Below are 18,333 nucleotides of genomic sequence, written 5' to 3'. Positions count from 1 at the left end.
CAAAATGTTATAAATTCATAGACATTAATCGGCGAAAATAAAATTAAAGAGATATTGGCATCAGCCTTCAAACAAGGCAAGAAAATGATTCGATGCAAAGAAACCAAACCTAGATGCTTGCTCATAGCTAAAAAACTTGACTGCCGAGTTTGGCACTATGCCGTGCACAGTTGGTACCATTGCCTTTAAATAGGCCACTAAAACCCTCAGTTCTCCATATATACTTCAAGCCTTGTATTGTTCCATTGTACTTTATATTTTGATGATTTTGAACCTGCATTTTCCAATTACGTAGGACGGTACCATGCTTTAGATTGAAAATTGTAACAAAAAGAAGAATAATGGAGAGAAGGCTACAAGATGAAGTTACAACTTGTTGGAAAATATTTCAGCTCTTTACATTTCCAACCAGGAACAAGCTTTCAGGCACTACACATTGAATGTTTTTCAGTGCTCTATACAGTGGTTATAAATGCATTTGAATCAAGAGAAAATGAAATTTTATTTAAAAAAATTTCATCACTTGCAAAAAATAATTTATGACTTATAATTTGAAAAAGGCAACTTTATTTAAAGATATTTTCCAACTAAAATTTTGCAAAAAAAAAAAAAGGGGTTAAAAACGAAGAGCACACTCAACTCCATTTACAAAAATGGTGGGGCCTCAATCACCATTGTTTTGCTATGGTATGGTCCACCTGAGATTTGGATATGACTCTTTTTAGGCTCTTGCCCAAAAATAATGATCCAAGTGAATGGACCGCATAGCTAAAATACATGCATCATTGTGGGGTCCACCGAGCACTGTCCAAATCTCTAATACATAATTACCATTAACTAAAATGAGACGAAGTCATTTTTAAGTGGCTGCCAAACAGGGCCTTGGGTTTTGGTTGAAGGCTGTTTAACTAGCATAAGGTATAATTTCATATTTAATATGAGAAGAACCTTTGATACTCTGGCAAAGCGTGATGGATGATACCCAGGCACTAAGATACTGTACACATGGCATACAAGTAATTCAAAGTAATCTGGACAAATTATGGATAGTTTAGATGGATCATAAACCAAAAGCTAGACTTCTATAACTATCAGATAGGTGGACATTATTGCAGGATGGAAATGAAAAATACCCAGTGGTGCCCCTATACAAAAAAAAAATAAATAAATCCAGCGGTGTTATTTCAGCTAACAAGGGTATGCATACTCAGTGGGTTCGCTTCTGCCCCTATCAGACACACAACATACAAACCACAATGCAGGAAGCCCAGTAAGCATGCAATAGATAACCACAACACTGCCTGGGCTAATCACACCCGCAGACTAGGGATTCGACTATGCAAATCCCCAACTAGGGATTCGGCAATACACATCCCTAATTAGGATCCTAATTAGGGATTCGACAATGCATATCCCTAATCAGGTATTCTAAATTGCAGAATGCAACAGTAAGAAGGGAAAAACCTTACATCAAACCTGGCAACTGAACACCAAACTGCAGCAGAGGGCCGAGGAGATAGAAAGAGGGATGACTAGGGTTTTGAGAGAGAGAGAGAGGGCTAGGTTTTGAAAGAGAGAGAGAGAGAGAGAGAGAGAGAGAGAGAGAGAGAGAGAGGGTTTTTTATTTTCGGTCTTATAAGTACCCTTTGTCCGCGGCCGGTTTTACTTCCCGCCGGCAAAGGGTTCCCCCAACCGACGGCTAATCCTTCCTTTCTTGTAGTGTTTTTGTCATTTATTCTCTGCATCCATGTCATTCACTTCTTGAGCATGAACTTGCACCCAATGGCTGTTGTTGCAGCCGCCTTCAGCAATGAAACTGATCAATTCGCTTTGCTTGCCTTCAAAGGCCAAATCACCAATGATCCACTTCAAGCTTTAAGTTCATGGAACGATTCTCTCCACTTCTGCAAGTGGCAAGGAGTCAAGTGCATTCGCCGGCATGAAAGAGTAGTCGCCTTGAACATAAGTCAAATGGACTTGAAAGGGCTACTCGCTCCCCACATTGCAAATCTCACATTCCTTCGACATATAAATCTCCGAGGGAATAAGTTCCATGGCTCGATCCCTCAAGACATAGGCTGTCTGTTCCGTCTTCGTTATCTCCTTCTAAGCCGAAACACTTTCTAAGGGGGAATACCCATCAATATAACCCAGTGTTCAGAGCTCAGACGAATCAATGTAGGCCGGAATAGCATTGTGGGCGAGATTCCAGTTGAGCTTAGCTCTTTGCCAAAGCTCACTATACTATATCTTCATTCTAACAAGCTTGTAGGAAGCATCCCTCCTTTTGGGAACATTTCATCTCTCACCAAGCTTTGGTTAAACCAAAATAGCTTGCATGGAAGCATTCCAGTCGATCTGTGCCAAATTCCCAACTTGAAAGTCCTTCAAGTCTCTGAAAATAAATTATCTGGTATCATTACTTCTCAGCTTTACAACCTCTTGTCGATGCGTACTTTTAATGTGATGAACAACTTGTTTTCTGGAAGAATTCCACCTGATATAGGCCTCACTCTTCCAAACCTCGAGAATCTTTACATGGCAGGAAACCAATTTACGGGTCCTATTCCAAGATCACTGGGCAATGCTTCGAGGCTTGAAATACTCGATTTGCCCGATAACAGTTTCAGTGGACCCGTGCCTATGAATCTTGGGATGTTAACACATCTCACTTAGTTCAATTTGGTGGGTAATCAGCTCGGAACAAAGGAGGGAGATGACCTGAGATTCCTGGAATCTTTAACTAACTATGTTGATTTATTTTTGTTGGGTCTAGAATTCATTAATCTCAAAGGAGGGTTGCCGGAGTCCGTTGCAAATCTTTTGACCCAACTTGCAATTATAACAATGAGCAAAAACCAGATATTTGGAAGCATCCCTAATGGGATAGGAAATCTTGTCAGCTTGACTGAATTGGCAATAGATCAGAACCTTATGACAGGTTCTATTCCGGTCAGTATTGGGAAGCTTCAGAGGCTGCAAATCTTGGACTTGTCCAGAAATAGATTTTCAGGCAGCAGTCCATACTCCAATGGGAACATCTCTCTCCAGAGTGAGCTGTACTTGTGTTAAGGGTCAAATATTGCATATCAGACCCATTTATTGCATGGATTTACAAGCATGATACCGTTTAATAGCTTGATTTAATTGTATTTGTGATGCAGAGTGTATTTACAAGCATGAACTGAAAAAGGGTGCTTAAACTATGGATTTAATGCTCTGATGATACCCAAGGCAAGGGACGGACTCCAGGGGACGAAGATCGATGGAATTATGCATCAAGGATCCGAGGAAATCAGGTCATTCACATTAAAGAGGCCTGAAATTGGTGAAGAATGCAAGATCACATAGTTTCCGCCATCTGATTGGCTCAAAACTTTATACATGGCCTGAGGGCCCTAAATTAGCCATACATATCAAATTTCAGCCATCGGATCACTATGGAAGTGCCCCAACTGACAGATCAGCCCATAAACCATTGATTCTGGGCCCACCTGATATCTAGAACTGTCTCAACTTTGGTCTCGGCGGTTTAAATAAGATGAGGAAACAAATGGATGGTTTGGATTTTGATAGAACATCACAATGGGCCCCACATATACAACGTGTGTATATGAGGTACACACGTACCCGAGCCGCACCAAACAAGCTAAAGCGGGTCAGCAGCGCTGACCCGCATCTTCTTCCCAAAAATGGAATTTCCGTTTCACGCGGCGAGACGAACGGACGCTGTCCGTTTTTGCGGACGCTAGTGGGCCCCACACATGGTCCCAGTAGGAAATCCAAACCGCCCATCTTGTAGAGGGCCATGAGTTCTTCAAACCCATGCTAAACTTTTGGACCCATGCAAGCACACGTGCACGATACAGAGGCCATAAGTGGACTGCCCTGCAACGTTCAAATTGATGTTTGGGTGATTTCTTCTCTGATTCCGCGTAAATGGACGTTCAAAACTACCCATTCTTAACCGAAATTTCATCCTGAATCCAATGGACGGGGTGGATTTCTTCGAAAATACCGCTGTGGGGCCCACCGAACACGTCAGCGCCTCTGCGTACGCCTTACGAGCGTTCGGGGAATCCGGGATTTGCCGGAGGTAGTGTGTCACGATCATTAACACTTTGAGTGATCCAGACCGTCCAATGTGTCCACAGGGAGTCCAATACCCTAGCCAAGATGTCAGAATTGTCAGGTAGGTCGATATCACGCCGCAAAGACACTCCAAACGCAAGTCGTTTTACGTTTTCACTGCGCAGATGAACTCAGTTGCTGCGAAAGCTCTTCTATTCCGACTCCAACACAGTCTCTGATGCGAAAAACTTCCGCATGGAGGTCAGAAATTGGGTGCTGACGAGGGTGTTATAAAAAAAGAGAGAGAGAGAAAGTGTACAGGAGGAGGAGAAACGGGGAGAGGAAGGGCAGCCGTGGAGGCACCTTGGCTGCTGCTGAGCGCTGGAGCAGGAGGGCTTGGTTTTGGCTGCTGTCAAGGGGTGGTTTGGGTTGGACGTCTGGGTTAGCTTTGAAGGAACGGAAGAAAAAAAGAAGAAAAGAAGAAAAAGCTGAGGAATGGAAAGCGAGAACGTGAAGCCTTCACGGGAGAGAGAGTTTGTTTGTTCTCTTTAGTTTTTTTTTTTTTTTTTTGTTTTCTTCTTCTTCTTTTCTTTTCTTTTTGAGATTTAGCCTAATCATAATTATGTTAGGCTAAACCTCTTAGCTAGGGCTAAGAGGTGAAGCCTGTAGCGAGATGGGAGATACTATTTCCTGCTTTTCATTTAAATTTTTGAACTGAACTTGGTTTTGAGTTGATTATTAAAAGAATATTTTCTCAGTCTTTAATGGTCTGTTGTGACTGAAATTACAATGGGTTTGCAATGGCTTTGAATATCTCTTTTTCTCTTTTGATGTTTATGACGTCAGGAAGCCCTGTTGTTTACCATCGTCTCCTGGGCATGGTTGGATGATCGTACCCTTCCTAACTTTCATGTACTTTTGATTGGTTGGTAATTAGTTTAATCCTGTTATTTGCTTTGTCTCCTGAGCATGGTTAGATGATGGAATCCATTCTAATTCATATACCTTTCATCTCTTAAAAACCAGATCAAGTAAGTTCAGTTTGATTTTCATGATTCCTGAAGCAGACATAATTTCTCCCTGATCTCTACAAGTGGATCCTCTGAATCCCTAGTTTCTTCCTCTGAATTCCTTAAAGTTTTAGATAATTATTCCACAATTATTTCTTAAATTCTATTTGGTTTAAATTACATCTTAGTCTAGTTCTAGTTCTACTTGGTTTCAGATAACGTACAGGTATCAGTCCCTGTGGATTTGACCTCGGTCTTACCGAGTTTATTACTACATCACAACCCTATACTTGGGGAGTGAACAAGTTTTTGGCGCCGTTGCCGGGGACTGATGGTTACGTTTTTCTGAAATTAATTAGTTTTAGAATTAGGATAAGATTAGGATTTTACTAACTTTAGGTTAAATGTTTTTATTTTATTTTATTTTTAGAAACTATTATTTTATTTTTAGAAACTAACCTGTTTTCCTGTTTTGTAGGATCCTGAAATAACTTCTAAACTGGTAATCCCTTTCTAATTCCTCTACTTTTTCTATTTTTAGAATTAGAATTTGAGTTTTGAAAATTTTCTATTGTCTAGTATTTTTTCTATTTTTAGGAACTAGTTTATTTTTAAACTTTCATCTTTTATTTTTAGAAACTAGGATAATTATTTCCCTTTTTAGAAATTCTTTCTAATTTTAGAAACTAACTCATCTTTCATTTATTTTATTTTTAGGCTTCGATTTTCTATTTTAGATACTTTCTAATTCTAGGTCTTCTTTTTAGAAACTAACTTACCTTCTAGGTTTAGGGAACTTTCCTTTTTTAGAAACTAACTTTCTATTGTTTTCTTTTACCGGATCTTAACATAGGAACTTCTCATTTGGTACCTTCTTTCTAACTTCTCCTCCTCTTACTTTCTATACTTTTGTAGGATTTTTCTTCTATTTTTCTTAGAATTAGACTCAGAGTTAGGGTTCTACTATGGAAGCGTGGGTACGTGCATATGCCGAGATTGATAAGAGATATTGGGGAATGCCTGAGGGTTGTGGAATTCAACGTATACCTCAAGATTTTTCTCCATCGAGAACAGACATTGAGAACCGACTAGAACGTTATGCTCAATCGGCTAATAGGTCTGTATACGATCATAATTATGGGAATGAGGATTATTATCAACCATCATGTTCTCCCATGTATGATCAGTATGACTATAACCAGTGGAACCATCAAAACTGGGAAGATGAACCAACAACATGTTGTAATGATTATTCTCTTGAATACCCTACCTTTGAGAACCAACCAGAAACGATCCAAGAGAATTCATTTCAGCATAACATGGAGTGTATTAGAAAAGCAATGGAAGCACTCAATTCGCGCCTCGATAGGATAGAGGAAGCTCGCTCATCCCAACTACAATCCAATCCAAAAATAAAATGCGAGGAAAATGATCCTCACTTGCTTTTGAAGAAATCTGAAATTTGGAATGAGGAGTTGGATTCCATTAATGAGCATACGGTTCAATTCCTCGATGAGTCGATCTCAATGACTGTTCAAAAGAATGGTGGAGATACATGGGTATCTTTCAAATACAGTGATGATGACACACTTTCCTCACATGACACACAGGATCTCAATAATGACGTAGAGGTTAGTTTTTTCAAACCTCAACCGAACTTAGGTGTAGAATGTGAGGAGAGTGACCCCATCCCAAGTGTGTACTACACGGAATTAGACAATGATGCTTATTGGGATGATGATCATGAATATACAGCCCAGAGTCCCCTAGAATCAATCTTAAGTTTAGTCCAGGTCAATGATCAAGATGTACATGAAGTAGTCGGTCATAATGAGCCACTCCCCTCACCTGACATGTCTGATTTTAAGGTGGAGGATGAGCCCCTTACAATCGACCCTTCTAACTCTTGTAAAACATGTTTGGACCACTCCTCTGAATTAAATGATGATGTGATTCGGGAGAAGGACGAGTTGCTCGCTACGACCTTGGAAATTGAAACCACTAAGTTGAGGCCACCATCTGAGCTGTACACGTTTGACAATTCAACACCTCGATTGAGTAGTTTCAATGAACAAAGTGATTACATCGATGCTTCCCCTATTGATTTTCAATCTATCTGTGTAGGGCTGGAGCAAGAGAGCACACCTCTGTTTACCTTTAAAGATAATGGATTCCTTGGGCAGATCATCACAAGCTTTAATGTGAAAAATGAATCACCCTCAGCTGAATGTCCCAACTCTTTTGATGATTGTTTGACACACTTTGCAGATTCAAATGATCCCATGATAAGAGACATAATGAATGCCTTGCAAGACAACATCTCGGTAGTCATCCTAACCATGAGAACCCTTACTTTGAAGCCCCTTCTTCCACAGACCCTGAATGTTTACCATTAGGTGAGGAGGAGCTGAAAATTGAACTGAAGTTTGCTACTTTGGAATGTGTTGAGACTACACCACTTCCTGAAAATTTTTCTCAATTTGATCTACCTGTAGTCTCTGATTCACCATGGGATACTAACTTTGCAACTTTTTCTGACACAGGTGAATTATATATATTTTGGATACCTCAAGCGAATCAACAGCAAAACTTTAATGAGGTACATAAGTTTCTATGGAAGGTCATGCTCCAAGGCGTCTAAGTCTATTACAAAAAGGGCTTTTGGATGATCCTATTGAGGAACTTACTGAGAAACTTATCAAGATACTGGCCGAAAGAGGAACCTTGCGGCTTGACTAGGTAGGTTTATCACTTTCATAGGACTAGAGCTGTTGCTTTATTTGTCTGGCCGAAGACGGTAAACTTAGCGCTCCTGGAAGGCAACCCAGCTCTTCATTTCATTTCGTTTTTATCATTAGTTAGTTCAATGTTTGTGGGTAACATTACTGCAAACCCTCACGAGACTACAACTCGTCCACTAGGGGCAACCTAGGGGTTTAAAGGCTTGTTGCATATGCTAAATGCAATCGAGAGCACCTGCGAAAGTGGTATAGGTAGGATTTTGTCTTTACTATTGTTGGTTTCTCTTGTACTGACCCCCTTTTACGTAAATAGCTATGGAAAGCCTCTTGATTTTTTTCAGGTATTATCTTCCTATCACTTCTCATTTACTTATTTTGTCCCATGTGCATTGCATGTTTATTTCTTTTACATTAAGGACAATGTAGATTTTTAGTTGGGGGTGGGAGATTAGGTTTCCTAATCAGTATTTCTTGGTCTTGAGCAAAAGTTGTGAAAATTTTTAAAAAGTTGTGAAAATTTTTAATTTTTCAGGCTTTCTGATGAATTCGAAGTGATTTTGACGGCCATCTAGGGCACTTAGAATTTCAAGATGCGTGATGTTGGTACTTCATGACTCTTGGATTCAGTTATCTATTAAATTTCACAGCTAAGTTTGAATTGTTAATCCATTATTAGAATTTGTAAACATTGATTGAGTCATGAATTCGCAGGACATATCTTACTTGCATATTAAGGTTTCAGTTTGATATTAAAGGATTAACTTGGTAATCACTAAACATGAAAGGAACCAACTTGAGAAATTGAATGGATTGGGCGAACAGTCTTTACCATAGGTTTGCTCCCTATAGGTGAGAATTCGATTCCCCATGAATGATATGTGAAAAAGTTGAGTGTACAGTCTTTACCTTAGGTTTGCTCCCTATAGGTGAGGATCTGATCCCTCTTCTTGGCGTTACTTCTAATGAAAAAAAAATCAAAAATAAAAGAATAAAAAGATAATGTGTAAGCTAAGTTGGGTTATCGTGAATTCTCTTAGTTGTTACCAATGATATCCTTAAATATCGAGGTAAAACTTAATGTTGACAAGTCGAGATTAGACTATACATCCATGGAATTCAATATTTAGCATTGTTCTAATTAATGGATTAATATTTGAGCTTGATTATGAAGCACCGTGAGTTTGATTCTAGGAGAAAGTAATGCCAACATTCATAAATTTTAGAATTCGAATATCTGAATTATTTTTCATAAATCTCTCGAGTTTGTAGAAATTGTTCTGTAATTCTCAACTTACTTTTCGCATACTTTGCTCGGGACTATCAAAATGCTGGTTGGGGGTTGTGTTGAGGGTCAAATATTGCATATCAGACCCATTTATTGCATGGATTTACAAGCATGATACCGTTTAATAGCTTGATTTAATTGTATTTGTGATGCAGAGTGTATTTACAAGCATGAACTGAAAAAGGGTGCTTAAACTATGGATTTAACGCTCTGATGATACCCAAGGCAAGGGACGGACTCCAGGGGACGAAGATCGATGGAATTATGCATCAAGGATCCGAGGAAATCAGGCCATTCACATTAAAGAGGCCTGAAATTGGTGAAGAATGCAAGATCACATAGTTTCCGCCATCTGATTGGCTCAAAACTTTATACATGGCCTGAGGGCCCTAAATTAGCCGTACATATCAAATTTCAGCCATCGGATCACTATGGAAGTGCCCCAACTGACAGATCAGCCCATAAACCATTGATTCTGGGCCCACCTGATATCTGGAACTGTCTCAACTTTGGTCTCGGCAGTTTAAATAAGATGAGGAAACAAATGGATGGTTTGGATTTTGATAGAACATCACAATGGGCCCCACATATACAACGTGTGATATGAGGTACACACGTACCCGAGCCGCACCAAACAAGCTAAAGCGGGTCAGCAGCGCTGACCCGCATCTTCTTCCCAAAAACGGAACTTCCGTTTCACGCGGCGAGACGAACGGACGCTGTCCGTTTTTGCGGACGCTAGTGGGCCCCACACATTGTCCCAGTAGGAAATCCAAACCGTCCATCTTGTAGAGGGCCATGAGTTCTTCAAACCCATGCTAAACTTTTGGACCCATGCAAGCACACGTGCACGATACAGAGGCCATAAGTGGACTGCCCTGCAACGTTCAAATTGATGTTTGGGTGATTTCTTCTCTGATTCCGCGTCAATGGACGTTCAAAACTACCCATTCTTGACCGAAATTTCATCCTGAATCCAATGGACGGGGTGGATTTCTCCGAAAATACCGCTGTGGGGCCCACCGAACACGTCAGCGCCTCTGCGTACGCCTTACGCGCGTTCGGGGAATCCGGGATTTGCGGGAGGTAGTGTGTCACGATCATTAACACTTTGAGTGATCCAGACCGTCCAATGTGTCCACAGGGAGTCCAATACCCTAGCCAAGATGTCAGAATTGTCAGGTAGGTCGATATCACGCCGCAAAGACACTCCAAACGTAAGTCGTTTTACGTTTTCACTGCGCAGACGAACTCAGTTGCTGCGAAAGCTCTTCTATTCCGACTCCAACACAGTCTCTGATGCGAAAAACTTCCGCATGGAGGTCGGAAATTGGGTGCCGACGAGGGTGCTATAAAAAAAGAGAGAGAGAAAGTGTACAAGGGAAGGAGAAACGGGGAGAGGAAGGGCAGCCGTGGAGGCACCTTGGCTGCTGCTGAGCGCTGGAGCAGGAGGGCTTGGTTTTGGCTGCTGTCAAGGGGTGGTTTGGGTTGGACGTCTGGGTTAGCTTTGAAGGAACGGAAGAAAAAAAGAAGAAAAGAAGAAAAAGAAAACAAAAAAACGTTATTTCAAAACTCAAATTCTAATTCTAAAAATAGAAAAAGTAGAGGAATTAGAAAGGGATTACCAGTTTAGAAGTTATTTCAGGATCCTACAAAACAGGAAAACAGGTTAGTTTCTAAAAATAAAATAATAGTTTCTAAAAATAAAATAAAATAAAAACATTTAACCTAAAGTTAGTAAAATCCTAATCTTATCCTAATTCTAAAACTAATTAATTTCAGAAAAACGTAACCATCAGTCCCCGGCAACGGCGTCAAAAACTTGTTCACTCCCCAAGTATAGGGTTGTGATGTAGTAATAAACTCGGTAAGACCGAGGTCAAATCCACAGGGACTGATACCTGTACGTTATCTGAAACCAAGTAGAACTAGAACTAGACTAAGATGTAATTTAAACCAAATAGAATTTAAGAAATAATTGTGGAATAATTATCTAAAACTTTAAGGAATTCAGAGGAAAGAAACTAGAGTGTCAAGGATCCACTTGTAGAGATCAGAGAGATCTTATGCCAGTATCACAAATTATGGAAATTTAGTGAACTGCCATTGATATAGGTTTTAAGAGATGAAAGGTATATGAATTAGAATGGATTCCATCATCTAACCATGCCCAGGAGACAAAGCAAATAACAGGATTAAACTAATTACCAACCAATCAAAAGTACATGAAAGTTAGGAAGGGTACGATCATCCAACCATGCCCAGGAGACGATGGTAAACAACAGGGCTTCCTGACGTCATAAACATCAAAAGAGAAAAAGAGATATTCAAAGTCATTGCAAACCCATTGTAATTTCAGTCACAACAGACCATTAAAGACTGAGAAAATATTCTTTTAATAATCAACTCAAAACCAAGTTCAGTTCAAAAATTTAAATGAAAAGCAGGAAATAGTATCTCCCATCTCGCTACAGGCTTCACCTCTTAGCCCTAGCTAAGAGGTTTAGCCTAACATACTTGGAAAAAAATAACCTACAAAGATCCATCCCTCCAACTCTCAAAAACTGCCAGAAGCTACGGACATTGAACCTTTCTCAAAACAGCCTCAATGGTCCCATACCCAAACAAGTCTTTAAACTTGTATCCTTAACACTTTCCCTCAGCTTGGACGGGAATTTTCTCACCGGCTGCCTGCCAGATGATGTTGGTAACTTGAAAAACCTCGAAGAAATAGACATTGCAAGGAATAGAATGTTAGGTGAAATTCCTCACTCGGCAAATGTCTAAAACTGGAGTCCCTTAGCTTGGAGGGAAATTTCTTCAATGGAACCATTCCTCAATCTTTGAATACCCTAAAAGGCATCAAAAGCATAGATCTTTCAGAAAATAATTTGTCAGGGCAGATTCCAAAATACCTTGGGGAGTTTCCATTCTTGCAGAATCTAGATCTCTCTTTCAATGATCTCGACAGTGAAGTACCACAAGAAGGGCTCTTCAGAAATTTGAGTCCAAGTTCAGTCTTTGGAAACAAGAAACTCTGTGGGGGCATTCCAGAGCTGCAGCTGCTGGCATGTCCAGTTGTAGCCTCTAAGAACCAAGGAAAATCTCTAGTTATTAAAGTGATAATAGCAGTATTAGCCCCGATTCTTTGCTTACTCATATTATCGTGTTTGTTTGGTATTCGTTATTGGAGAAGAAAGCCAAGAAAGAGACCCTCTTCAACATCTTCCTTGAAGAACCAGCATTTCAAGGTTTCTTACATGGAGCTCCTTAAAGCCACTGATGGCTTCTCTTCATCCAATTTGATTGGTTTTGGAAGCTATGGTTCAGTATATAAAGGAGTTCTAGACCGTGATGAGATGATTGTTGCAGTGAAAGTGCTCGACCTCCAACAAAAAGGAGCTTCCAAGAGCTTTATGGCCGAATGCGATGCCTTGAGAAATATCCGGCATCAGAACCTCATCAAGGTCTTAACCTCTTGCTCAAGCATGGATTCTAAAGGGGACCATTTCAAAGCTATAGTTCTTGAATTCATGCCTAATGGGAACCTCGAGAAGTGGTTGCATCCACAGGCTCACCCCATTCAAGGAAATTAAGCTTGATTCAGAGGCTAAACATAGCCATCGATGTGGCTTCTATACTGGAGTATCTTCATCATGATTGCCAGACGCCGCTCATCCATCAGGATTTAAAGCCTAGCAATGTTCTTCTTGATGCTGACATGATTGCCCATGTTGGCGATTTAGGGCTAGCAAGATTCTTTTGCGAATCCGATCATGATTCTCAGAATCAGACCAGCTCAGCCGTGATAAAGGGATCGATTGGGTATGTAGCTCCAGGTAATGACTCTAACAAATTCTTCTATTTTTTCTTAGACTCAAAATTTTAAAATCACAGATATATATATCATGTTTTTTATATGTCATGCATCATGCGTGCCATGTGCGAGCTATGCACCATGTGCGTCACAGCACGCAGTCATATAGCTTAATTTTGCTTTAAGACATTAGTTTAAATATCTTACTAACCAGATACTACAACTTGTAAGAGTAGGCACTTTTCAAACATCAAAAGCTCTCATTCAGTTGGCCTTATCATCATAGGCCACAACCCAAATATCGAATTTCGGATCCATTATCAACTTTTGGATAAACCATTTAAAGAACATATCATTTGGGCTTTGGATTGTAATAAAGACCGTCATATAAACCATCCATTCACAGCCTACAGTGGGATAGCTAGGACCCATTAGGCATGGCCCATCTGTAATGAGTGGTTGGGTCCAACTAGTATAGTTGTTTGGTCAAGCAGGGCATCTTCATCTCTCTCTGGCATTTCATCGAACAATTGCGATGCGTACTTGTCTTTCTAGACTATTAGTGCAGAAAACACTATGTGCTGGCAATAGGCGTTCGTTTTCTTAGCTGAGTTTGAGTTGCGTCGAGCTGACCAAGACAGTGAGCCACTGGATGAGCCTTAGAAAGTCGAGACTAAACCAGTTTCCTGGCTTGAAATCTCATCGACTGACTTCACCGGGCTGAGCTTGGAGTCGCCAATGACTATGCTCTTCCCTTATATTTTCTGTTTTCTAGTAAGGCTGATGATCAGATGGTTAGGAACAGAAGCAGATTGCCTACGAAGTAATTTATTAAGCACTATGAGTAAAATCTATGTGGCCCACCATGGATGTATGTGTCTTATCTACCACGTTCATCTGTTTTTTCCAGCTCATTTTAAGGCATGAATCTAAAATTGACACATATCCACACCTCAAGTGGACCATACTGGATAATGACATCCACCATTGAAACCTTTCTAGGGCCAAAATGATGTTTATTTGCCATTGAACCTGTTTATAAGATCACACAGTCGTGGAGGCACAAATATCAGCTTGATTCAAAACTTCTATTACTCTCAAGTTCTTACCACTGTATCTTATGGTGTAGTAGTCTATTCGAGCTTCCGATGTGCTTTAATTTTGGACTCACACCCTAAAATGAGCCGTAAAGTAGATGGATGGCATGGATAAGACACATACATTACAGTCGACCCACAAAGTTTACTCAGTACTTTAAAATGCATACCGAGCAACTCAAGTATGAAATTCACTTAAGGTAAAACATCACACTTGTAGCCCCAAGATATGTAGAGTCCGTTGCATCCATCAAGTGAGAACCTATATATACTTCTCTACACGCCCGATAAAATTCTCATGCACACAATGCTGGAACAATATGAAATTATACCTAAAACCTCTAACTTCCCATCCTGCCTCAGTTTTGGATTAGGATGATTTTTTGTATATTTACTTCATCTTAGAGAGTTGCAGCTGATTATTGGAATTGGTGAAAGATACACGCACAAACCTATCTTTGGTGTCCCATTTTTGCATTATCCATGTCATGTAGCCCACCTAAGTTGCTCCTATGAGTTCACCTTGTGGATAGAGCGGCTGTCACACAGACAATATGGTGGGACCATAGAGCTTTATTATTGCAAGCAAGTGTTGTAGGGGATCCTGCTTCCCTATATGGGTGGTTTTTGATTGATACATCACCTTGCACATGTACAATAGAGAGATGGCTCTACTGCTGCCCTTTATGCCAGCGATATACCGGCAGAACCTATGCTGTTTAATTACTTGTCTTCCAAAACAATGTATATATCCAATTTACTCTCCCAAGAAGTATGCAGGAATGTCCCATCCTCTAATGCCAAAACATATATCCACCATATATATCCATCTTGGGCTTACATAAGGTGGTCCTCACACTAAATGTTAGCCTAAAATCCATCCAATCAATTTATCAAGCTGACCAAACATGCCCAAAGAAATGGACAATTAGAAGAATGACAACAGATGATCTGTATTCAATATGCATGTGTTGTTCTCAATTGATATATATGTGTGTCCAGAATATCTAATGAATGTCACAAATCTCAAAAATGTATGCCACATTAGCAAGTATGGTGTGCATGTTTTAAATATTGGCTCTTAGATATTTTCATATGATATGTATCGTGTGTTGGTCATCACCAGTACAATTATGCATGTGTTGTTCTCAATTGATATATATGTGTGTCCAGAATATCTAATGAATGTCACAAATCTCAAAAATGTATGCCACATTAGCAAGTATGGTGTGCATGTTTTAAATATTGGCTCTTAGATATTGTCATATGATATGTATCGTGTGTTGGTCATCACCAGTACAATAAATCATTATTTAGTGTACCAAAGAAAAATCACCAGAAAAAAAATAATAAAAAAATACATACTTTGACATTCACTTAATCCTTGAACAAAACACAACCATACAAGGGCATGATTTACAGTATTTCTTGTATTTTTGTTCACCAATAAGGATCTCATGCACGTAAGCTGAACCATGGTGGTGCAGTTGTGTTTAACATTTCAAGATCTGTCTTGGATTATTAGCATACTTCTTCTTTACTTGTCGTCTTTTGTTTTTTTTCTTGTTTTATTTATTTATTTATTTATTTATTATTATTATTATTATTATTATTATTTGTCATAACAATGAAATAACAAGTGAACTGCAGAGTACGGCATGGGCAGCCAGGCATCTACACATGGGGATGTTTATAGCTATGGTATCCTTTTGTTGGAAATGTTCACTGGGAAGAGGCCCACTGATGACATGTTTAAGGACAACATAAACCTTCCTACATTTGCAAAGAAGGCTTTTCAGATAAAGTAATGGAGATTGTGGATCCAATACTCCTTTCAGAAGAAGAAGAAGATGGATCTTTCCAAAACACCGAGATAATAAGAGCTCAAAGAGGTAGAATGCGAGAATGCTTGATTGTGGTGATCAGAATTGCACTTGAATGTTCTACAGAATTTCCAAGAGAACGGATGGAAATGAGAAATGTTGCTACAGAAATGCATAAGATTAGAGATGTATTTGTTGGGGCTGGGAACGACAGGCAGAGAAGAAATATGACCCAATTGTTAGGTGAAGGTCCATCTTACCACAGTAATTATTGAGATGTTATTTCCTGCCATGGAAAGGGAGACCACATGCTTTATTTGAACTTGATGCATAATAGGCCCCCTTATATTGGCTACTTTATTTTGATTTGGCATCATAATAGAGAATAATGGACATTTTTTCATTGAAAATATAAACAAAATTTAAAATTATTAAAGAAATCTCGAATAGGAACTTCACCTGATAGCTGGTAACTAGCATGGATGGCGGGTTAATGTCAGGTGAGGAGCCAATCATCAAACTTCTGCCAAATAATCATGAGATTATTCATAAACCTGACTTTAGATAGTTGAGATCAGGTTCTAACAATGGTGGTTAAAGAAAACTCCATTTCACAACATCCATCTTGTAGTGTTATATGGTTGTTACAAGGGCACTATCTTTTAAAAAGGCATATTTGGGTGCCACCCAAAACATGGAGTGGTTTAATTTTTGCCCAGATAGGTCATGTGCCATAGTAACAGCCTCCCCTATTTTCTAATTAATAAAATAACCATTTGGGGAGGTGGTAATTTCCTGCCTCCTGCATGTATTAGAATGCTAGCTGTGCAAGGTCAAAACCAAATATGAGATAGGTCCTCACGAGAAAGAGCATAACATGAGAATTAGGCCCATTTAATATACCAACTGGCCCCACTTCTCCCTGGAAGCTTATCCACGAGGCCATCCCGCTAGACGACATAATCCAAAGCAAGGGCATCTTATTCACATCCAGGTGCAACTGCTGCCCCACTCCATCAGCCCCTCGGACAGAATCTATTTACCACTTGCTTCTATTGGGGACTAAAGCCAAAGTGGTATGGGCCCACTACACCAGGGCCTTGGGCATGGGCAGCCCGTCCCGTGCCTCGGCTGTTGGTATAACAACATTCTGGTGGACTGCAGCCACCTCCTCCCCTAAGAAATGGCCCATTGTGGGCCTTATTCCAACCTTCATCTTCTGGGAGCTCTGGAGGGCCTGGAACGCGACTCGTTTTGACAGAAATGATATCCCTATCCCCATCATTCTAACCAATATTCAACGCTGGATCAACCAACTGGGCCCACTTCTCCTTGCTCACAACCCTGCCAATCGCCTCACATCAGCAGCCCTCGCTGCACTTGTAGCCCCCCTCTCCTTGCATTGTCAAATGGGCTAGGTTGCAGTCTGGCTGGATCAAGCCAAACGTCGACAGATCGGTGCTGGGTAACCCGGGCTCCCGGAGAGGGGGGGGGGGGGGGCTAGCTAGAGATGTGGCAGGGAACACCCTCTTCGCATTCTCCCACTCATATGGATTCGAATCCAATACTCGAGCCGAAATCCGAGTGATCCTGGATGGGCTCAGCCTGTGCGCAAACCGCGGCTTCACCAAAGTGGAGGTCGCCAGTGATTCTCTGTTAGTTATCTCTACCATCGTCTTAGGCGGATCCTTATCCTAGACCATGTGGTATTGGCGCACCAGGATTGAGGCCCTCACCTGCTCATTCGAGGTCCACTTCTCGCATTGCCCCAGAGAAGCCAACTCCCCAGCCAATAAGCTGGCATGTTTGGGGAGTGCGGAGCAGGAGGACCACGTCTTCCAGGATGTAGATGCCCTCCCTGCCAAGATTCGCAGCCTTATCTTCTTAGATAGAATCGGGTTGGGCAGCATTCATATCGCCTAACCCGTATCCGCTTCTTCATCTTTCCTGTCAATTCCTTGTTGCTCATTTGGCACCGTGGATTGCAGGGTATTGGAGGGGATTAGCAATCCCCCTGTTGTTTGGCAGCATAAAGTAACTGCGGCTTTCAAATCAGGAAGTTTCTAATCCCTCTTTGAGGGGGTTTGCAATCCACGGTGAGAGCTTGGATTACACTTAAAATCATTTCAATAGTTGCAGGTGTAGCATGTGTGTCACTGTACACTATCATTCTATTGGTCACATGGCCCACTAATGATGATCAGCACCGTTCAAACATTGTCCATGTAAATCAGCACCGTCCAAACATTGTCCATATTAATCATAAAAAATCGTTGGGTAGTCACTCAAACATGATCTTGTGCTTGCCGTCCATTCGAGACTTGGAATTTCATTGTTTTCTGGCAAAACATATATTTCAGCTGGCTTATCACAACCATGGTATCAAAAATTATATATCTCACTAATTAGGGATATTAAAGTTGAGTTAGTAATTAAATTCAAACCCCTGTAAATATACCATGCATAAGTATTTTTGAATTAAAGTTATT

At 40.4% G+C, this 18,333-nt stretch overlaps 1 protein-coding gene and 1 pseudogene across 1 annotated transcript; both read left to right on the top strand.

Annotated features, from left to right (window-relative positions):
* The first annotated feature begins 1,782 nt into the window (after positions 1–1,782).
* On the top strand, positions 1,783–3,072 carry LOC131255102 (LRR receptor-like serine/threonine-protein kinase EFR). Its single transcript, XM_058255796.1, has 3 exons — positions 1,783–2,080; positions 2,129–2,623; positions 2,777–3,072. The coding sequence occupies exons 1-3, from the start codon at positions 1,783–1,785 to the stop codon at positions 3,070–3,072; spliced, it is 1,089 nt and encodes a 362-aa protein (XP_058111779.1).
* Positions 3,073–11,679: 8,607 nt separating this feature from the next.
* Positions 11,680–16,142, top strand: LOC131256435 (probable LRR receptor-like serine/threonine-protein kinase At3g47570; annotated as a pseudogene).
* The last annotated feature ends 2,191 nt before the right edge of the window (positions 16,143–18,333 follow it).

This window comes from Magnolia sinica, chromosome 9 (assembly GCF_029962835.1).
Source record: "Magnolia sinica isolate HGM2019 chromosome 9, MsV1, whole genome shotgun sequence".
Lineage (NCBI taxonomy): Eukaryota > Viridiplantae > Streptophyta > Magnoliopsida > Magnoliales > Magnoliaceae > Magnolia > Magnolia sinica.
Note: the sequence above shows the minus strand (reverse complement) of the source record. Positions and strands in the feature narration are given on the sequence as shown.

Coding starts and splice junctions, on each gene's coding strand:
- LOC131255102 (XM_058255796.1), top strand. CDS start 1,783: ATGGCTGTTGTTGCAGCCGCCTTCAGCAATGAAACTGATCAATTCGCT. Junction 2,081..2,128: donor GATCCCTCAAGACATAGGCT/GTCTGTTCCGTC, acceptor ACACTTTCTAAG/GGGGAATACCCATCAATATA. Junction 2,624..2,776: donor ACTCGATTTGCCCGATAACA/GTTTCAGTGGAC, acceptor TGTTGGGTCTAG/AATTCATTAATCTCAAAGGA.